We start from the raw sequence: 22,579 nt of genomic DNA on the forward strand, positions 1-22,579 counted from the left end.
ATCAACTTGATGCCTATGACCGAGATCTTTTCATTGATTGGATCGACCGGTCAATGTTTTGTATGTGCAGACCGAGGAGGCAAAGCGCGCATGTGCTAGGAAAGTACTACCGAGGACCGACTAAATCGGGTTTGATTCCCTTCCACTTGATCAAGAACCTTCTCCGGAGCCTCAGGCAAGGCCACTACGTCAGCGACACCGGAGAGATTGTTTACTACCAAACGGACCCCGAGCTCTACAAGTTTACTTCGAAAAATTTCGAATGAATCAGAATGCATTATATATCTTAGAAATAGACCTGAATGCTCTGTGGATTTTTGTTGGTAATTCTTGTGGTAGATATACCTAAGCTGGGTGCATGTTATCTTCTTGAAAAAAAGAAAAAAGAAAAATAGGAAGTTGGAATGATATTTTTTTGGATAAGAGTTGGAATGATATTTTATTTCCAATTTCCATGGTCTTTTAATACTCTGATTACCGAGACAAGTGAAGACTTACATATAGCATCGAATAAGATGATTGTGCTATCAATGATTTGCGGTCTTCATGCTAATAGCTAGCTTCTGATGCTGCCTTGCCCTACTAAACCCCGTGGCTTCTACTCCTCGTGAATTTCTTAAGTACAAAATCTGTTAGAATGCATCATAATACCGAATCACATGATATATATATGATCTTAATATAAGTATACGTCAATTGTGCATGATACTTCTTTTTTGGGTGAATAATTATGATACTTCTTAGCTTGTGCTATCCGATACCGAGAATCTATAACTAGTAGTAGTATGTATGATTCATATTAATTATCCCCGTAAATAGGTAGGTCGAGTTTGAACAAACCGCACAAAGCTATAGGGCCCGTTTGGTTTCAGAGTTTGATTTAGAATCATGATTTTGATTTTAACTCTACCCATTACACAACAAAAACACACGTTTTTCAAGTCAAATTTATAATATCATCTCATTTGTCCTTTTCCACAATCAAAATCAAAATTAAAATCAAAGTTATTGTAACTCTGAAATCAAATGCACTCATAAACTTCGACTGCAATTGCAGTTTGCAAAGCCTATGGGATGATGAATTGCCATTGCCCACTCTCTGATACATTTTGAACCTTATAATTTCATCCATCCCCTTCATTGTCTCCCGGTTCTATTCCAGCTTGTCAGACAGACTTCACCAGAGGAACACTTATTGCAAACAAAGACATGGGGTTCTTGTCTTTTTTGACAACAAGACTAATAGAGAAGATTATCCATTACTCTCCTCTCTACATTTCTTTAAAGACAAAACCAGACAAATGGGCTTTTTTAACACAACTAAAAAAGAAAAAGAAAGAGCACAGAATCTACCCCAAAAAAAAAGAGAAAAAAACACAGACAAAATGAGACCTAATGAGACCAAATGAGTCCAACCCCAACCCCCCACCCCCCCACAACTCCTCTCCATTATAAAGCTCCTCCACCTCCTCCTCCGTAATTTGCCCCCTTTGCTCCCTTTGCTCCATTAAAAATGCTCTTCCTCCTCTTCCTCCTCCGTAATTCGCCCCCTTTGCTCAGTTAAAATGGTCCTCCTCCAGGTCCTCCTCTCCCTCCCCCTCCTCCTCCTCCTCCGGCAGAGGACTCCATCTTCTACTCCTACACCAAAAGCATCAATGGCTATGCAGCACGCCTTGAAGAAGACGAAGTGAAGGAGATTGAGAGTAAGGTTGTATTTGTCTGGACTTAAAAATTTCAATATTTATTAGAACAAATACTTAATAAGTTAAGTAAAAATCACTTGATGTCGCAAATGCTGAAAATTTGAAATTCTCATGAGACTGTTCGGCTCGGCTCGAGTTCGATAAGATTGAGTCGAACTTGAACTTTCACCGAACCGAACTCGAATAGTTTGCGTGCCATCTTAACTTTCCGTTATACTTTTCACCTTCTTTCTACATTTTTTTTTTCCGTTTAATCTCATCCTTAACGTCATACAATTTCGTTCATTTCAGTCCGAACAATCCTTCAACCAGCTCTCAGAAAGAGAAGGCGGCAGGGCATAGACAGTACACAATAGTAGTAATAGATGGCACCCGGGAATGATGATTTCTATGTCGCAGGACCCTTTCATATCCGTTCTCTTCGCTGGTATGTTACTGTTATATGACAAATATACTGCAGCATGCGTATCCAGATAAGTTCATTTGCGCATTAGCAACGGTTTATAACAATTAATGTTTCTAACGTCGTAAATATTAATTGCCATGCATGCCAAGCATTTCTACGTACTTATTATAACTCGATCTAGTAATGATCCATGCTTGTATATATGACAGGTGTGATCCATATCAAAGAAGAGCGGTCATGGCAAGTTTAGTGAAAGGAGTAAGTGTCATGGAAAAAGATCGGGTAAAGGGCCGACGCGACCATCTTGCATTAGCCCCACTTTGGTGGAAGTCCTTCAGTTTCGAGCTAGAGAGCGAGATCAAAGATGATGCCGGTTCCATGATAATTGGTGCCATCTACAAATTCAAATCAACAGATTGCGGTGGGACTGTTAATAGCTTGCAGGTTCAGAATTGTCCTCCCAGCTATGTCGTTGCCTTTAGGGGCACAATCCCGATTCCGACGAGTAATACAGTCACTGCCTTGGTGCAGTCCACAAATACCACAATGAGAGACTTCAAGGATGATTTCATGTGCCTTTTCCACCACCTCCACAACAGCTCCCGCTTTAAGGTCGCGAAGGAGAAGGTCTGGGAAATCATTAATACTTTTGGACCATCAAGAATCTGTTTGGCTGGGCATTCTTTAGGTTCAGCGTGCGCAATGCTCATTGGGAAGGAGATGGCAAGGTCAGATTTCATCCTTGAGACATACCTATTCAACTCACCATTCATATCCATACCGATTGAGTACTGCATCAGCCCTGATTTCAGCCGTGCATTCGACACTGTTAACAGCATCACAAAGGTCGGAGTTGCCTATTTAGTCAAGTTTTTCCGTGGCCGACCAGTGCGCGACAGTAGTTTCATGGCCCTGTCCAAGTGGTTCCCACACATTCTTGTGAGCCCATCCGACCCTATCTGTTCCGGCTACATCAGGTACTTTGAGCGGCGAAAGTTTATGAAATCTAATGGACTCGGGAAGTTGGAGAACATCGCGACTCAGAATTCCTACAAATCTCTGGTCTCTGGTGCACTGGAACTGGGGTGGGATTTTGAACCGGAGGATATCCTCCCTTCTGCACATCTAATCGTTAATACGGATAAAAAAGCTGGTCCTATCGATGCTCATAAACTTAAGCACTGGTGGCATCCCTGGACCCGGTGCCAATCGTCGAGTCATTCACTAAGCTAATGTTGTGTTTGTTGGGGGTTATTAGTATATATAAACTATATGAAATGGCCAGCGTTGCAAGTCCTAGCTGGTATCGTATATTTCAAGTTATCATTCCAATCGATGCGGTATGGAATGAAATAGTATCATCCTGAATTAGGTACATAGGTTATTTGTCAAGAGCCTTCCTTTGCCATTTTAATATATATGTAATTTGGGGGTTTAGTGCTTTCTAAATGTTCATTGATAATAATACAGTGGTCTGTGTAGCCCAGCTTTGGCTAATCTAAGCCACCACAAACACATTTATGCTAAGGGAATTTCTAACATTAATTGATTAAACTCCACTAATTTTGCAAACTATATTATTTGATTACGAGTCATACTTAATGGCAATACACGGTATACACTAGAATAACTGTTGTTATTATTTCCGGTAGAATTAGTTCCATAATTTTAATAAAATAAAAACTGAAAACATGAAAAACAAATGAAAAAAAATATTAACTTAAAATAAAAGTTGCAAAAAAATATAATAAATTCTAAAATTACCAAGCATGGAACAGCAAATGATGAGTCTTGTCCCTGTGGATATAAAGGCGCTGAAAATGGCGCTGCCCTTCCAAAGAGAAGAGGTAATTAATTAGACTCGCGTTATGTTTGATAAATTAAGTATTAATTAGTTAATGAAAGAAATGTATAGAAAGGAAATAAATGAATAATGATGAGAATAATCTTGTGAGAAATAAAAAGTACTAATAAGTAAATAATGACTTATTTCATTGAGTAAAAATTTTCTACTTATTTCATTAAGTAGTTTTTTGCTTAATGATCACTATCTCTCATCTTTCTCTTTTTCTCACGTTCATTTTCTCTTACAACTAACTTGTAACTAACTTTTAACCATTTATTTAATTAAGTTGAAACAAACACACCATTAGTCCTGATTCCTCCCTTGCCGACGATTTAATTGGGCAGGTAGAACTGTCAACGGGAAATTGTTTCCGACAGGATTTCTCACCGTAATATGTTGGATAGTTGGAAAATTGAATTTCTAGTAGTGATATCACTTGATTGATCAAAGTAAGCAGATGTTCCCAATCGATCACATCATCATGGTCAGTGAATGCGAATCATTCCCTTGCACACATGAAGTTGAGTTGTAGCAAAAATTCTATAGCGAAGCCGTTAGAGTGGACTACCACTGTCGCCATCCACTTATTCATTAGCAACCGTTTTTGCCCATGACATATTTTTGTCACCAATTAGCCCCAAATGTTGGCATTCCGTCTAACATTTATACCATTCTGTTAACTTCCGTGACGGAAAATTTATAAACGACATTATGTTTTCCGTCACTTTTCCGTTATGGAATGGTATAAATGTTAGACAGAATGCCAACGTTTGGAGCTAATTTGTGGCAAAAATATGTCAGGGGCAAAAAATGTTACTAATGAATAAGTGAATAGCGACAATGATAATCTAGTCAAGCGGTTACTATACTAGTCATCAGTGGCTTCGAAACTTAACAAGTTCATTTGATTTTTTCCCCCATTTTTTTAATTCTGCCATTTTCTATTATCTTTTTCCTTTTATCTGATCAATTTTGTCCCCCCCCTTGATCATCTCTCGACTAAAAGTGAAGAAGAAGCCCAAATTTTGGCATAATCAAAGAGAATGTCGCGCAGTAATGCACACTTTCACTTGATAACCAAGAAATCTCATGTTCAATGATGCTTATTGTGGGATTACTTGTACTCATTATTAATTATTAGAATTTCTATTTATTTATAATACACTCATGGACCTCAAAATCCGCTCTATATATTTACAACCATAAATTTTTGTTAGGAAAAAAACTGAAATAAAAGTCTAAAAAAGTAATATGCAGTAGCGCACGTCCTCGTCTGATAACTAAGATGTTCTAAGTTCGATACCTAGTGGGACTACCGTGCCTCTTTATTAATTATTATAATTTTTATTTTATTATACAAGACTCACTGTCATTCTTACGATGAAAAAAAAAAGTAATATGCAGAAGAAACAAAAGAATAGGGATCTCATCTCATTTGTGGGGATCCGATCCAAGCCCTTCGGTTGATAAGTAAGAGCTTGTGCTGTTCAACGACAGCCCTTTCTTTAGAGAGATTATTGTTCGACTTAGTATATGATTGCACACTTGTGGTTCAGGCTTTTCCCTTGTGTGTGGTGGCTCTGTCACAAGTAGGAGAGTATTTTTAAGCATCCTGACGTTGAGCTTGAAAAGATTATCCTGACTGACTTCCGCTCGGATGTCGACTTTATCCTGGTCGTGAAGTGCTTCCTTCAACGAGCTTCAAGAATTTGACCCCAATAAATCAACACCAGGATTTCGCGATGAATCGGGAAGAATTTGACCCCAATCCATATTGTAAAGCCCAATCTTCAGCTTATCTTATAACATGAGTTGATTTGGGCGTGCTAATGGACCTCACTTTAGGCCCCATTGAGTAATAGGGATATCAGTGTGTTAATTTGGGTCGTCGTCGTTAGGTAGAGCCCAATAGTATTTGCAGACTGGACTGTTTACTTAATGCAAAGAAATAATAAACAAATATTTCAAAAAATATATATTTATAATAGAACTTAATGCATAATTAAACTCTTAACATACGTATTACTTGCAACCGTGCAATGTAGGCTTCTAAGCCAACCTTAATTAATTTTTGGGTCGCCATTCTTTCCCCCTTTCATCTATAAAAAATTCTCTTCTTTGCCTGATCTTTTTATATTAACTAGGCAATAACTTGTGCATTGCAAGGAAAATTAAGTGCAAACATAAAGTCAAATTATATTTTCAAAATTTATAAGAATGTTACTATGATTAAAAGTGTAAAGATGATATATTAGTTTACTTTATAATTAGAATTAAAAATTTCTATTTTACAAGAAATGCATCTATTTAAAATATATATAAATAATAAAAAATGATAGTATTTAATATATATATATATATATATCTAAACTAAGAAATATTTCTTTGATTAAATAAAAATTATTTAATTAAATAAAAATTAACTTCAAGATAATAAATTATAATCCATCTAATAGTATATATAAAGATAATAGTATCCGTATAACTAAATGTTTAACATATATGAACACATACATATATGTATATAGCATTTTATATTCACTAGTTTGTCAATTAGAATCGGAAAGTTCAAAATGTCTATATAAATGGAGACTCGAGACATGGAGACCCAACGACACATGCATTGCTGTATCGGATTGCATTCGAAGTCCTCCGGATTCGCACTTACAAATATGAAATAGAAGTACTAGAGGAGATTAGTTTATTGTTCAATCATATCTTCACTGTCGAGGATGACCCATGCCCATGGCTGCTATCATCAAGGAAGGATTGACCACACTGAACCCTCCATCCACCAAGAGGTTGAGCCCGCTCACGTAATTGGCCTCGTCGCTTGCCAGGAACAGAGCAGCCTGTGCGATGCTCTCTGGCTCGAGAACCTGGCCCTTCAAGTTGCCCATCTCACCCAACGCTTCCTTGGACGCCTCTGCAGGCATCCCTTCGAGTCCCTTCATCTCCGAACTGATCCGAGTCCCCGCGACGGCATGCGGGGAGATGCAGTTGACTCTTATACCATGCTGTCCAAGCTCACCTGCCAGGCTCTTCGCCATGCCGACGATGGCGCACTTGGAGGCCATGTAAGGGTGGCTGGCAAACCCGGAGATTGCTGTGCAGGAACTGGTGGTGAACAGTATGCAGCCGCCACGCCGAGGGACCATGACCCTCGCCGCGTGCTTTGCCCCATAGAAAGCCCCATAGAGGTTGACTCCTACGACCCGGTCCATGTCAGCCTTGATCGACTCCAGGATGCTGCTCCAAGGGCGGTCGACGACACCGGCATTGTTGTACATGACGTCGAGCTTCCCATGCTTAGCAACTGTCGTGTCCACAAGGCTGGAGATATCTCCCTCCTTCGACACATCACAGTGGACGTATGAGGCCCTCTTACCGAGCTTGCCAACGAGGGCCTGTCCTAGTTCATCGCGGATATCTGCAATCACCACGAAAGCACCATGCTCCCAGAACAAGGTGGCCGAGCTAGCCCCAATACCGCTCGCCCCGCCGGTGATGATTACCACCTTGCTTTCCAATCTGGTATAATACGCATACATGTATAGATATGCATGCTCTAATAAAAAAAGTAATTGTATAGATATATATGACACGCACACATATGCGAGGCCACGTTAATCATATGAACCGATGCTAGTGCCGATATATGATAAAATTATTGAGTTAAATGAAATAAATGATAAACAACGTACGCACCTTCGATGTGTTGTCTGGAAAGAAGCCATGCTTATGTGATATTGCACTGTATGTTGCTGGATTTAATATAATAATTTTTACTTCTCTGATCTTGCATTTATATATAGATCAGTATTCAGTAGTACCAGCACAGTGGACTTGCTGCTTTTTTTATTTTTAAATATTTATTTTTTGTGTTCCTGTAATTTGGACTTTTGGAGAGACGACTCCACATAATAATTTGTGGTTAATTAGAGTATGGTTTGAGGAGGGCGCGCGCGCACACATATATAGTAGTAAGAATCTAATACAAGAAATCAATGTGAGTTAGTTCAAGTGATTCGATATTTATTCTCTCAAATAAGGTCTTATGTTTGAATCTTCTAAATGGATAAAATTTATACCGAGAGAATTTTAACTATTAATATATCGACCTAACTTAAACGGGATTAGTCGGGGTCAATTGATCATCCGGATACTAGATCCACACACACACAAAATAGAGAATTTAATACAAGAAACAGTAAAGTTAAATAAAAAGATACGAAAAGTTCCATTGACGACAATTTAATCTGAAACTTTTTTTATTCTTAAGTAAGGACATGTACAACTATGCTAACACCATTCTCAAATCAAGTATTATTTATTCACAAACAAATTAAGAGATTGTTTACTTCTCGAGAATTTTTCATTTTTCCTGTAAATTTTTTCATAAAGTCAAGAATTACAAGAATAATATGTTTATTTATATAAAAATAAAAAATAATTCTAGAAAAATTTCCTTCTCCATTATTCAAAATTGTACATAAATTAGAAAGCATTTTTCGATTATAAAGCAGGGTCATGGGTGTAATAAAATAAAACAGAAATCCTAACAGTTAATAAATGAGCACGGATAATCCCAAAATCAATAATCCATTTTTCCATTAGTTAATTGTTTCCATTTCTGTATTTATTTGCTTTTTTATTTATAAATTGAATTCAAAACTTCTAAAAATATATGAGTATCTCATATATTTTACTTTAAAATTGTCAACATTTTTTTTTGTCTTTTTCCTGAAACTCTTTTTTTCGTCCATCACAATCAAACTTGCTTGAAGAACTTATTGATTTTTGTCGATCCAGAGGTGAGTTTATATATTAATAACTATAAGAGCAACTTATTATACATAATTAAGGTTAAAATTTATTATGTAAAAGTTTTTATTTGTTAAGAATATTTCTCAGTTTTTCTCAGAGCAAAGAATTTTCTAATTTAACATTAGTAAACATGTTTTTATACTTTTTTTTTCTATGGAGAAACAAATTTGGAAAAAGAGTAGAAAACCAGAGATGAAAATGGAGGATCATTTTTTAAAAGTAAATAGGCCTAAGAATTTCCCCTCTCCTTATGAAATTAGTAATTACATATGATGCTTGGTTTTCATATGAATTATTACTTCCAGAAAAAAAAATGTTACTAATTTATGTAGTACGATACTTTGTTGATTTACGGTTGATAGATAGGGCAAGCGAACATGTGCAATCGATGTATTTTTTATTTGATATCGACGGTGGCTTTTATCAGGATCACATGTCCCATGGCACCAATTGAGAAAGTGTACTTATTATAGATGGGCTTTCATACGCAAACCCAGATATGCAATATATCCAGGAAAGACCATATATTTTCATAAATAGTTTCAGAGCAAGAAAAGCAAATTGTTCATCATTACTCAAATCGGGGAGGGTCACCGTGTGGCACCTAACCATTTTTAAGGTGCTTGATCAATTATAAACTCTCTGGTATCAAACTTTGGGTTTGGTAAATATTTTGTAAACTCGGAAAAAAAAATACATTCATCTACATATATATATATATATATTTTAACGATGGAGGACGCTTGTAGGTTCAATTTTTAGAAATTAAAAATATATGAAAAAATATGAAAAGTCCCACCAGTAAAGAACTGATTTTATTGCTTGTTAATTCTAAATCAAAATCGAGACTATTGCATTGAGCACTTATTATTATTAGGCTAAAGTTTGCTGTACCGAACTCAACGTACATCTATATTGTCCATGCTACGCCCTTTTTATTAGACAGTTAAATGTGCCAGCTCAAACTCTCACTAATTTATATATAACTTTAGCTACCACATAAATAAGTATTCATCATTTTTCTTCGGCGTTAGTCGCGATTACGTACACAATTACATAGATAATTAATATATCTAGCTATCTGATCGTACTCCTCATCAAATTTGACTAACGCAGACGCAAATATAGTGGTGAACTAACACCGGGCAGATTACTGCCGGCCACCCCTAGACCCGTTCGATTGAGGAGCAGTTAACAGTATATATAATTCAAGTTCAATTGCTTGGAGTTCCGAGTCAGCCATAACATTGAATGTTACGTTAACTTTTTTTTTTTTTGGGGGAAGCAGACGCCCAATTGTATTAAAATAAAAATTATGTAATACAAAGTCGAGACATGGTGAACCTTGTTACATCCCCAAACAGAACAAGATCAAATCCATGACGGTAGCTATTCATCATATGAACTCCCAAAGGAAGAGTTAGCGAATAATTCACCGACCAATCCGCACACATGTTCCCTCGCGATATACATGTTCTGGTACAATTGACCAATCCCGATGACTCAAAACACAAATGTCTCTAAGAAGCGGCCCATAGCCGACGGGCTGGTCCCTATTCGATTGAAGGAGATGGTAAACCACCTCTGAGTCTACTTCGAGTATCAACTTCCGCACTTCAAGATCCCACGCCAATTCAAGCCCAGTCTTAACCGCCCAAAGCTCAGCTAGAACAGAAGTAGTTATTCCAATATTCTGAGCAAATCCCCCTAGCCACTTGCCGTGTTCATCCCTTATGAGTCCTCTAGCTCCTGCCTTTCCTGGGTTCCCTTCTGCCGCTCCATCCGTATTCAGATTGCACCAGCTTGCCGTTAACTCTTTCTTCCCCATATCTAGCATCTTTGAATGAATATCTCTAGAAGTTCGGAGGTGAAAGCATACGCGCGCCTTCTTCGTCCCGCAATATCCACAGAAACGAATGACATTGACAGTTAACCAATGACGACGTAGCATTAATTCATCAAATCTTCGAATTTGGAATTGTAAGAAGCTTGTTTGGAGAAGACAAAATCATCAAAGCTGGTGAACTTGAAAGGATATATCAACATAAATATATGAAGTGGGCACTACATATTTTGGCTCGCAGCTTAAATCATCCGATGGGTAAAAATTTTTAGCCGGACAGACTTCAGGGTTAATTACGGAGACGGTCTCATGAAAATTAAGGAATAGCAGTCTTTGATAGCAAACAAGTCACAAATCATCCAGTGTTCCAGAAGATATCATTCGAAATTTCAACATTCATAGGACTGCTCTTAATTGATGCTCAGTAATTTGCAGCCATAAACATGAACATGCTTAAAAAATTGCTGCTATCTGAAACCGGTCGGGAAAGAATACCCGTTATACTGACTCTTGCAAAAAAATTTCATCTAAACTCACACCGTGAACTAGTTCATTGCAAATAATGGGAGCTATAACTCACTGGCTTGGCTTCCAATAACTTTCCAGGAAAGACATGGGCAACAATGCGGATGGGGCATGTACCATCCTGACTCCGGTGTTATCTTTGATATTATAACGCCCCGAAAAGAAAACCCAGCATCGGATTCAATTCAACAATCAGTAGATCAGTTCAGAGCTTCATAAGAATTGCTTTCCTAGAGCTAACCGGACAGCGTTACAGCTCTGGTCAGCATCTATGAAACATCAATCAACAAACTGCGGCGTCACTCTTTCTAGCAGATTCAAGCATCTGCAAAACAAAGAAAAATAGGTAAAGCTCGACCGAAACTTTGTCATCAGTGACGAAAACACCAGCACCAGTTCACCCAAATGATGGTCTTCTGGGCACCCAAATGCGGTGAGTAGATAGAAATTTATTAGATAAGATGATATTTCAATTTATAAAATAATTTATGGAAGACCTAGTTAATTCTAATGATGAAGTTGATTATCTAAGAAAGTATGAATATGACCGTCCATATCTTACAAAGCACGAAATAAGTAAACGAGCTAAAAATCTAAATATATCTTCTTAGTAATGCATGTATTGTCATCCTCGTATGCAATAAGCATCGATCATTTTGAAATGGGATAAGGAAGTAATCACTCCATAGATGCTTTCTTAGAATTATTCTCAGCTAGTAATGAAGAACTGAAATTGTAATATGGGAACGAACACTCGAATTAATCAAGCCATAATGGACCAACACATCGATTATATATTACTGAAGTAAATTAGCGTCAACCAGGGACACATAAAAAAAAAGCATGTGTCTGGTGAATCCGCATACGCATATTATTATTATTATTATTATTATTATTATTCTTATTAATTTTATTAGTCTTCGGTCCCATGCGTTGCACGGGATTTGAATGATATAGATTAACATTGTAAGGATAAACTTACTTCTTATGAACAATAAAAATTTTAAATTATTAACATCATATTTTGAATAATAATCTCTAATAAGTTAAGACTTGTTTTAAATTATGTAGTGACAATTTTGTAAAATAATATTTTGTGATGTCTTTACAGTCAAAGTTAAACTTTTATATTATTTGTGAGCATAATTTCGTAAATTTAATATCTAAAATAATTTCTTTTGGAAATCTTGTATAGACTCATCTAATTATTTTCAACAAAACTTATATCATCTAGTGATAGTTTTACTAATAATTTTATTTATTATATATTACACACTTATTTAATGCCAATGTAATGCGCGCTCGCACACACACACATATATATTTCATATATGCCATTTAATTTTAAATATACTAATTTTTTTTCGTACAGTTCTTATAATATTTTTTAAATTCATGATTTCATATGTTAATATTTTACTTCTTATATATATATATACACGCGCTTAATAAATTACTTTAAAATGGAAATTATTTTATATCATTTTTTGCATTTATTTTTCTGAATATTTTTTTTTGTGAGCTCTGAATCTATATTAATTTTAAAATCAATTTTAGAAATAATCTTTACATTGATAATATTTAAATTATTAAATGCATTTATTACTCATGTATTATCAAGTAAATTTTACTTATATATATATATATAGATAGATTATTATTAGTTGAAATCTATCAGGTCTTTTTCGGTGATGCATGTTACTTGATTAATAAATAGAAAAATTCAAAAATCCCAATGTGGGCAACGGAGACTCGAGTCGAGTGTATCAAGCCGTAAAATAGTAGCCTCAAACCATCCCAGTTCTTCTCCACTACATATAAGTTAGATCCTTATAATTCCATCTTAATTCCTTATAACGCATTTCATACTACCAAACAATGGAATTAACCGATTTTATTCTCCTTCAATTCCTTTTCTCATCTATTCTTATTCATGATTGATTCACCGTCAATTCCATTCTCCACTACCAAACATGCCGATATTATAATGATCTCCACAAGTTGGTGATTATTCCACAATCCACACGCACATGATTAATTATAGGGTAATTCTTGGGTCCAACAGCTAAATATTTAATCGGGATCACCGTATAAATTGTTTCGTACTTGGAGAATAACATTTTGTACAAGTACGAAACATTCTCTAAGTACGAAACAATATTCTTCGAGTCAGTCGACTGCCTGTACATTTTCAGTATCAACTGCATGTATATTTCGTATTTATACGAAATGTTATTCTCCAAGTACAAAAACATTTCCTATGAGGAGGTCCTGGTTGATTATTTAGCATCTGGACCTAAGAATTCCCCTTAATTATAAAAAAATAAAGGAAAAATAAATTGTATCACTAAAATGTGGAAGCAACAGAATTAATGATTGTCCATAGCTTCAATGTTTAAGAACACTAGCGGAAGCCATCATCATGGAAGGTTTGACCACGCTGAACCCTCAATCCACCAAGGTGTTGAGCCCGCTCACGAAGTTAGCCTCATCGCTCGCCGCCATGCTGTCCCATCTCAGCCGCCAAGCTCCTAGCCAGGCTCACGATGGCACATTTTGAGGCCGTGTAAGGGTGGCTTGCGAATCCGGAGATCGCTGTGCAGGAACTGGCGATGAACAGTATGCAGCCGCCATGCCTAGGGACCATGACCCTCATTGCGTGCTTGGCCCCAAAGCATGCCCCATAGAGGTTGACCCCGATGACCCGGTCCATGTTGGCCTTGGTCGATTCCAGGATGCTGCCCCAAGGCTTGTCAATGACCCCAGCATTGTTGTCCACACGTCAAGTTTCCCGTGCTTGGCTACAGTCGCATCCGTGAGGCCGGCGACATTGTCCTCATTCGACACGTCACGGTGGACGTATGAGGCCCTCTCACCGAGCTTGTTAACAAGGGCATGCCCTAATTCATCGCGGATGTCAGCAATCACCGCAAATGCACCATGCTCCTTGAACGAGCTGGCCGTGCTAGCACCAATGCCACTTGACCCACCGGTGATGATTACCACCTTACCTTCCAGTCTGATGCACACAAACTCGAGATAAAGTGAATTATATCGAATGTCCATCTAATAAATGAAACAAAATGATGCGCAAAATATACCTTCTGTATGCTGTTTGTGAAGAAGCCATGCTCATATCTTCTAGCAAGATACAATACGTATGTACCTGCGACAGAAAAGAGTGGTGCTTTAGTGGATTTATTTTGCTTCAGCATGTTGCATATGTATATTTATAGTCCAACAGGACGAACGAATAAGCAAAGGTTGACTTTTTTCACTGAATAGATAATTTTTTCCCATGTGCTGATAATAAACAATACTAAAGTTACCGTAGGTTTACCAACGCGAATTGGTTCAAGTGGTTCGATACTTACTCCGCTTAAGTAAGATCTCGGGTTCGAGTTCTTGTGAATACAAAAAATTCATGTTGGGATAGTTTTACTTCTTAATATGCCAATCCACCTCGACTGAGTTAGTGAGAGTTCAATTACTATGGAAAATATTGCGTGAGAGCTTTCATATATAGGGCATAGTAATATTTTGATAGTATTACTAATTGCCATCCAATTGGAAGGAGATAACTTACGGAAATAAATCAAAGAATAATAGTGAAATTATTTATTTCCAATATAATACATTACATGTGAAGAGGGCAGATAATTTCAAATTAACCGTACGCTTCGTATGACTCACGTCTATACTGGACAAAAGAAATTATTGTCCTTTGGATTCACCCAAAAAAAATTATTCTCCTTTGGAATGTTCTAAGCTCAATCTCGTCCTCAAACTACCCTCTCGATTTTTCCAAATGCATGTGGCTCAAGTTTGGGCCGACGAAAATATGGGACGTATAGATAGGACAAACCCACCACAGCTTGGAGCTTGCGGCAAATTTGTTTTTTTTTTGGGCGAATGAGCTTGCGGCAATTTTACCAAAAAATAAAATTCGTAAATGACAGATATATATATATATATATAAAGCATATGTATACTAAAATGAATTTATTCAAATGGTTTAACTCTTATTTCACTTAAGAAAAAATTTTAAATTCAAGTTTTGTGAATGGAGAAATCTACAATTTGGGTGCTTATCTTTCTCGATTTGAGAATGTTTATGTGCACACTTGCGAGTGACATACAAGATTAATTATGTACGATGCTGGGGAGAGAGAGAGAGAGGGAGAGGGGGAAGAGCCGCTTGGTCATAGTTTTACCTATCATGGATTGACATACCTCACATATGAGTTAGTCGGAGCCCATTGAGCTGTGAATATCAAGTAGTGCTCACAGAAAAAGCATATACCATATGCGGGTGCCGGTAAATTTTTTTCACATTTTCTAGCTAGTTCTCTAGATATATGATGACTTTCTCATAGGGTACAGGGTAAGGTGGCAGTTATTACAGGCGGCGCTAGCGGCATCGGAGAGAGGACAACAAGATTGAACATAAGTCACGGTGCAAAGGTTGTCATTGCGGATATTCAGGACTCCCTAGGCCTGGCATTATGTCAAGAGCTTGGTTTCGAAGAAACAGTCTCCTATGTCCACTGTAACGTGACCCCCAGGGGGGTGATGTCCAACATGCCGTGGAGACAGCTACTTCCTACCGATAACCAACTGTATGCCTGATATTATTAAGATTTCAATCCCTGCTAGGCTCATATCATGATTTCAAGTTTTGAGCATGTTCCACAGGTATGGAAAGCTCTTCAACAAAGCTGGCATTCGGGGTAGCGTGGACTCGAATATTGCAGCATCGGACGTCGAGAATTTCAAGAAGGTCATGGATGTGAACGTCTTCGGGGACATATCTTGGAGACAAGCATGCTGCAAGGGCAATGATCTAGATGCAGATCCGAGAATGCATCCTCTTCACAGCGAGCGTGTTCTCCATGACTTCCAACAACCTCTCATATGCGTACATGACCTCGAAGAACGCCGTGGTAGGACTAGCCAAGAACCTGAGCGTGGAGCTGGGGCAGCACGGAATCTGGGTCAACTGCATCTCACCATACGCGGTGGTGACCCCACTGGCGCCGAGAGCACTCGGGATGGAGAAGAAGAGATTCGAGGAACTGACATCTGAGGCCGGAATCCTGAAAGGAGCAGTGCTGGAAGTGAAGGACATAGCAGAGTCGGTGGCTGTACCTGGCGAGCAACGAGTCTAAGTATGTCAGCGGTCTAAATCTAGTGGTCGATGGCGGGTTCAGTGTTACTAATCCAACATTTGAGGCAACAATGAGGGAGTTATGAACAAGAAGGGAAAGTGGGTAATTGGCACACGTCCTCGCTCAGAACCAAAAAGTAAATTATGTCTTCCCACACGAACTATAACAAATAATTCAATCAGAGATCAGTTGAGATGAACTCTGTGTGTCTATTTCTTTCGGCGAAACTCCTAAAGAAAAAAATTCATATACTCTGTTTCTTCTTTCACAACTTGAGATGTCTTGGCATGTCCGGGACGGGTGTGGCCTGTGAGCCGAAACCGAACCGGGGGGGGGGGGGGGGGGGGGGGGGGGGGGGGGGGGGGGGGGGGGGGGGGGGGGTGAATAACAACTGTGTTACGCACGAAATCCTTCAGATAAACGGGCGGATTACGGGATTTCCCTAGTTGGGAGAGACTGTGACGATGATTTCCCTAAAGCCGATGAAACTTCAAGTTCCCTGGACGAAATGTTTTTTGCAATTTGGGGGAGAAAAGTCGCTATCTCTGATGTTTTTCTTCCAGGAAAAAGACGATCAGGAATTTCTCGCAGGTTAGGAGTTGAAATGGGTTGTAGTGGACTTTGTGGGCCGGTACTTTCCGGGCTGTTGTCCACTGCTGGAGGCAATTCAGCCCGTATCACTGGAACGGGCTGCTAGCGGATTTTTGGGCCGTGACTATCTGGCCCGTTATCCGCTGCTGCAGAGGGTTCAGCCCGTCTAGCTGAATTGGGCTGCTCGCAGAACTCTGGTCCATGAGAAACAACTGCCCCAGAATTATTCTCCCCCTCTCCCTGATATGACTGAACCAAGAATAAGGGGGTGTCCCTTGAATTGAGATCGATTGACGTCCGATTTTCTTGACACAAAGGAAAAATATCCTCATAGAATTGTAAGTCTCTAGAAATGAATATCTCGTGAGATCGGACATCATAAAGACGCCATCCTCTTTTTCCATACGGGTATCCTACGAAAATGCATTTACGCGAACGTTCCCCAAACTTATCTCTATTTTGAGGCCGATGATGTGCGTAGCATAGTGAACCAAATACCCTGAGATGGGAATAATCTAGCGTCTTATCGAACAATACTTCATAGGGAGATTTACCAGATAATGTCGATGTCGATGTGAGATTGATTAAATATGCCGCTATAGAAACACATTCGCCCCAAAAGCGAGGAGAAAGTCCAGCTTGAAAAAGGAGTGATCTGGCCACGTTGAGAATGTGGCGATGTTTTCTTTCTACTCGTCCGTTCTGTTGCGGTGTGTCCGAGCAAGATGTCTGGTGAATTATTCCACTCTGAAGGAAGTAATCCTGTAGTTCTCTGGAAAGAAATTCTAAGCCATTATCGCTTCGAATAATTTTGACAAATTTGTCAAATTGGTTCTTCAATAAGTTACAAAAACCAATTAACTTCTGTTTTGCTTCGAATTTATCACGTAATGGGTAAAGCCATACTGCTCGACTGAAATCATCAACTACTGTCAGGAAATAATAAGCACCAGTAATCGATTTAACTCGATATGGACCCCATAAGTCACAGTGAACCAACTGAAATAAATGACTTGCTTTATTGATACTAATGGGAAACGGAGATTGAGTCTGTTTTGCCCTATGGCAAATGTCACAAACTTTACTCTTAACTTTATCTGAATCATACGCAAGTCCCTTGAAAATAACACCTTTGGATGGGTGTCCCAATCACTTGTGCCATAAGTCACTGTCGTCATGAGTAACCGGTGAAGCAAAAGCCGATGAAGACACGCGCCTCAAATAATAAGCCCCCCAGACCATTCACCCACTCCAAACGTCTTCCTCGTGGCTAGGTCCTGTATCAAGCACATGTCAATGAGAAATATCACTCGGCAATTCAAATCAGACGATAATTAGGCAACTGAGATTAAATTGCATTGGAAGGACGGAATCAACAAAACTTCATTTAAAATGAAATTATCCGAAATATGTATATCTCCAATTTGTGCCGCTTGAACGGATTGCCCGTTAGGGATTGTGACCCAAAAATTCTGAATGGATCTTTTGGGCTTAGATAATAGATTAGCCCAGCCCGTCATGTGATGCGAGGCTCCTGTATCAATAATCCAATTAACATTTGGATCAATTGGAACGAAATTATTACCAACGAGAGGGTCGACGGTCTCATCATTATTCCCAATCATATTCAGGAACTTCTGGAATTGGTCAAATTGGGCCGGTGAGAGTTCTGACAATGAATTGGGCTTCCCTGTCCGCTGGGCCGAGAGTCCACTGGTTTGAACAACATGGGCTTGGGCCTTATTGCCCGCTTTGTTGAACAGCCCATGATTGTCGTTTACACCCTTCTTCATCTACTAGAACCCTAATTGCTTCCCTTTTCCTTTAGCCACCCAATTTACAGGTTTCCCGTGGAGCTTCCAACAGGTGTTGAGGACATGGCCAACTTGCTGGCAGTGGTCGCAGAACAGGCGGCCACTTGAACGGATCTCAGAGTGGGCCCTCTCTTCCTTCACATAGAAGGCGGCTGCATCCGCTCTCGGCTTGTTCACACAGGACACGATTTTCTGCCTTTCCTCATGTATGACCATCGAATATATTTTGTTAAGGGAGGGAAATGGTTCCATACTGAGAATATTAGACCGTACCGTATTCAATTCGGGATTGAGTCCCATGAGAAATTGGTAAGATTTCTCCTTCTCCCTCTGTGATGCACCCGATGTAGCAGTTTCGCAAGTGCACTGAGTGAGCTCAAGAAAATTTTCGAGCTCATCCCACAATCCTTTTAACACAGAGTAATATTTGGAGACGAATAGCCCTTCCTGCTTTGTAAGACAAATTTGAGACTTGAGTTCATAAACCCTTGTTTCATTACCTTGGGAAAACCTTTCCTTGAGGTCATCCCACAGAGTCTTGGCATTTTGAATGCATGCAACACTGGGCTGGAGCTCCTGATCAACTGAGTTGGATAGCCACGCCACTACCATGGAATTACAGGTAACCCACTGCTGGTAATTGGCGTCTCCTTCATTTGGCTTCTGGATGGTCCCATTCACGAAGGCTATCTTGTTCTTCGCAATCAACGCTGTCCACATGAGCTTCAACCAGGTGAGGTAATTCTCGCCATTGAGAGTGCAAGAGATCAATTGATTTCCTGGCCTATCAGAGGAGGACACGGTGTAGGGAGATGAGTTGTTGGCAGCCATTGAGCGATCAGTGAACAAAAATCTAATGTCGACGATAATTTGATCAAGCAAATTTTGCTCTGATACCATGAAGAACACTGAGATTTCTGTGAGTAATTGTGTTCAATTTCATTGATGTGGAGTCTCTGTACATATAGCCATACAACTTGAGAAATACAAGGAGAGTAGGCTAAATATTACAAGTAATTAATTCCGAATATTACAATCCCATAATATACTGCTATATACAAGGAAGCAAATGTAAATCACAGGAGAATATGAATATATCGAGAATATATCCCGTAATACCGACCTCTTTAAGTAATGGTTGAATGCATCTTTTTTTGCTTGGAACTGTATAATGCATCTGAGGTAGCGCATTCGACCTGATGTGACTCCGAAAATTGGAACTATTTGCATGAGGGCTCCCATGTCAGAAAAATGATAATGTATGTCTTTTAGGTGAAATTTGAGGACAGGACTGATTGTTGATGTATATCAGTCGGATTGGATGAGACGGGACGAACGAGGCCCACTTCACGGCTTAGACAGAACTATAGAAACGCGAAACTGCAGCAGAAGTCCTTCAATCATTCTCTTATCTCGTTCCTCTCCATCAGCAATCCATCAGAATAAGTAGTTCTTGGGCCATTCCCATCGGCTGCAAGAGGTCATAATTCTTAAACTCTCTTATCTCATCTTTCAGAAATTCCAGTCGGTCCTAATAAACCGCTAACGGTGTTGTTGTTGCGTGTATGCTGTTAGGCTAGAAGGTAAGGTTGCCATTATAACTGGAGGTGCTAGCGGCGTTGGTGAGAGCACTGGGAGACTCTTTATCAGGCACGATGCTAAGGTTATCATCGCAGACATTCAGGACACCCTCGGGCTGGCCCTCTGCGAGGAGCTCGGCTCTGATCAGGACAATCTCTCTTACGTCCACTGTGATGTGACCCAAGAGCCCGATGTGCAAAATGTTGTGGACACGGCTATCTCTAGGTACAGGAAGCTTGACATCATGTTCAACAATGCCGGCATCTAGGGCAACAGGAGTCCTGATATTGTGATGTCGGATGGCGAAAACTTCAAGAGGGTCATGGATGTGAATGTCTTTGGCGCTTATCTGGGGCCAAACACGCTGCCAGGGCGATGATCCCGGCGAGGAGAGGGTGCATCCTCTTCACGGCGAGCGTGTATTCCGTAACTTCCGGCAATCTCTCCTACCCTTACACGACCTCGAAGCACGCTGTGGTAGGGCTGGCCAAGAACCTGAGCGTGGAGCTGGGGCAGAACGGTATAAGGGTCAACTACGTGTCGCCGTTCATGATGGCGACCCCTTTGAACATGAAATGTACGGGGATGGAGAGGAAGAGGGTGGTGGAAGTGGCGTCGATGGCGGCGGTCCTGAAAGGGACTGTGCTTGAGCCAGAGGATGTCGCAGACGCAGCGCTGTATCTGGCGAGCGATGAGTCCAAGTATGTCAATGGGGTGAACTTGGTAGTTGACGGCGGTTACAGTGTTACCAATCCAACTCTTCCGACCGTACTCAGAAGCTATATGTCCGATCAATAATTTCTCTTTCGTTTTCGAACTCTTTCGGGTAGTTGCTGATGAGCTCACCAGAGGGAGAGCATTGCTTGCTAAGGTTTTAAAATTCCTATAACTAATAAAAGGTATGAATAGTATTGCTCTCATCACGAAAATTGTACCCCGTAATATTTTAGTTGTGAGGGGAGACTGCTACACCCTTTGTATCTCCTTGCTAAGTTTAGTCATGTCGGCCATTTTAGCTCACACGACGAATTTCCTGTCCATTAATAGGAGACCAATTTAACCAAAACTTTTTTGGCTAAACCCTGAATTAAAGTAGAATTGATCCTCAACTCACATCCCTTAAATCTCTGTTCCAACTTTGATTAGTGCATCACTGCAACCTCTACAAATAATTTCTCTCACGGAGGACCCATTCGATGATATCTTATTTTTTTACCTATCTTTTTTTGGGTCAAGGAATTAAACCAGACAAATCAAAATATTTTGGAAAATATAAATAGAAAGAAGAATAGTGTTGATTATTTCTTATTGGGCTAAGGACTTAACTAAAAACAAATCAAAATGATTTGAGGTATATAAATAAATAAAAGAATAATATAAGTCTATTATGAAAACTAGTTTGTGGAGAAGTCTATAGCGGAAAATATTTTGCAAACGAGATCTAAATTGGGCCAAAAAGTCGTTTCTTAAACCATATATCTTGGTCCTACAAGCCCAAGAAAATGACATTATCGATCAGAGAATTCCATCAACAGAGCGATCCAACTAGATGAGGTTTCCGCAAAGTCATTTGCGGATTTTGTTGTGATGCTTGGATTAATCGCGAGGAACGCCCGGATGGCCTTCGCCATATTTTCATCTTTGGAGATCGATTTTAGCTTGAATATTTTTAATTGTGTAATGAATTATAATTTTAATTCACATATCATGCCTAATATACTGGAAGCTATTTTTTTTATCGATTTTAATATATTTTTCTAATATGGCATTGACGTTTCCCATGCGACAAAAAAAGAAAAAGAAAGGAAAGCAAGGTGAGGGCTGGGAGGGATCCCCTTGGTGGCCGTCGGCGACGTCCCTACCATTTTGAATTAAAAAACAAAAGAAAAGGAATTATAAAAGGAAAAGAATGTGGATTGGGTTATGGACTCTCTTGATCAGCTATTTTTGGCTAACTAGGGAGCCGAAGTCTAAATTGAAATGAAGTTACACAATCGCTGGGCATGTCAACCCCAATAATATCGTCGAGGAGAAGATTCCAGAGACTATCGTTGGATAGTGAAAATGGTGAATCCCACAAGAGAGCTCGAGAGATCACCATGCAAGTCGATAAGCGCACACATTTTCTTCTCTATATGTATGAAGAATCTGAACACTCCATCCTTGATCGATGCTCTAATAGAGAAAATCGGGAATTTTATAACGGTGAACAATCCGTACAATTCGTGATATATCGTTGTACAACTCTGAATCCACTTCTGCAACCACTGGATCA

The 22,579-nt window shown here is 39.2% G+C and overlaps 3 protein-coding genes and 3 pseudogenes across 3 annotated transcripts; 3 read left to right on the forward strand and 3 right to left on the reverse strand.

Annotated features, from left to right (window-relative positions):
• The first annotated feature begins 1,089 nt into the window (after positions 1-1,089).
• On the forward strand, positions 1,090-3,606 carry LOC116197254 (GDSL esterase/lipase At4g10955-like). The gene is made up of 3 exons (XM_031527336.1): positions 1,090-1,708; positions 1,995-2,130; positions 2,319-3,606. The coding sequence occupies exons 2-3, from the start codon at positions 2,069-2,071 to the stop codon at positions 3,340-3,342; spliced, it is 1,086 nt and encodes a 361-aa protein (XP_031383196.1). The 5' UTR covers positions 1,090-1,708; positions 1,995-2,068; the 3' UTR covers positions 3,343-3,606.
• A 2,950-nt stretch (positions 3,607-6,556) lies between these two features.
• Positions 6,557-7,879, reverse strand: LOC116197217 (tropinone reductase-like 1). The gene is made up of 2 exons (XM_031527289.1): positions 7,664-7,879; positions 6,557-7,486 (listed from the first exon to the last, which is right to left on the reverse strand). Exons 1-2 carry the CDS (start codon positions 7,690-7,692, stop codon positions 6,676-6,678), a joined length of 840 nt encoding a protein of 279 aa, XP_031383149.1. The 5' UTR covers positions 7,693-7,879; the 3' UTR covers positions 6,557-6,675.
• Positions 7,880-13,338: 5,459 nt separating this feature from the next.
• Positions 13,339-14,301, reverse strand: LOC116195662 (annotated as a pseudogene).
• A 1,214-nt stretch (positions 14,302-15,515) lies between these two features.
• On the forward strand, positions 15,516-16,517 carry LOC116193979 (annotated as a pseudogene).
• A 2,188-nt stretch (positions 16,518-18,705) lies between these two features.
• On the reverse strand, positions 18,706-19,554 carry LOC116193980. The gene has a single exon (XM_031522718.1). It carries the CDS (start codon positions 19,552-19,554, stop codon positions 18,706-18,708), a length of 849 nt encoding a protein of 282 aa, XP_031378578.1.
• A 733-nt stretch (positions 19,555-20,287) lies between these two features.
• LOC116193981 lies at positions 20,288-21,102 on the forward strand (annotated as a pseudogene).
• Positions 21,103-22,579: the final 1,477 nt, after the last annotated feature.

This window comes from Punica granatum, chromosome 2, assembly GCF_007655135.1.
Source record: "Punica granatum isolate Tunisia-2019 chromosome 2, ASM765513v2, whole genome shotgun sequence".
NCBI classification, from domain to species: Eukaryota; Viridiplantae; Streptophyta; class Magnoliopsida; order Myrtales; family Lythraceae; genus Punica; species Punica granatum.

What these genes read in the sequence shown, in the direction of transcription:
- LOC116197217 (XM_031527289.1), bottom strand. Translation starts at nt 7,692, where the DNA reads ATGGCTTCTTTCCAGACAACACATCGAAG. An exon ending in TTCCAGACAACACATCGAAG is followed by an intron (nt 7,487 to 7,663) that starts GTGCGTACGTTG and finishes GTATTATACCAG; the next exon opens with ATTGGAAAGCAAGGTGGTAA.
- LOC116197254 (XM_031527336.1), top strand. Translation starts at nt 2,069, where the DNA reads ATGGCACCCGGGAATGATGATTTCTATGTCGCAGGACCCTTTCATATC. An exon ending in CATATCCGTTCTCTTCGCTG is followed by an intron (nt 2,131 to 2,318) that starts GTATGTTACTGT and finishes TATATATGACAG; the next exon opens with GTGTGATCCATATCAAAGAA.
- LOC116193980 (XM_031522718.1), bottom strand. Translation starts at nt 19,554, where the DNA reads ATGGCTGCCAACAACTCATCTCCCTACACCGTGTCCTCCTCTGATAGG.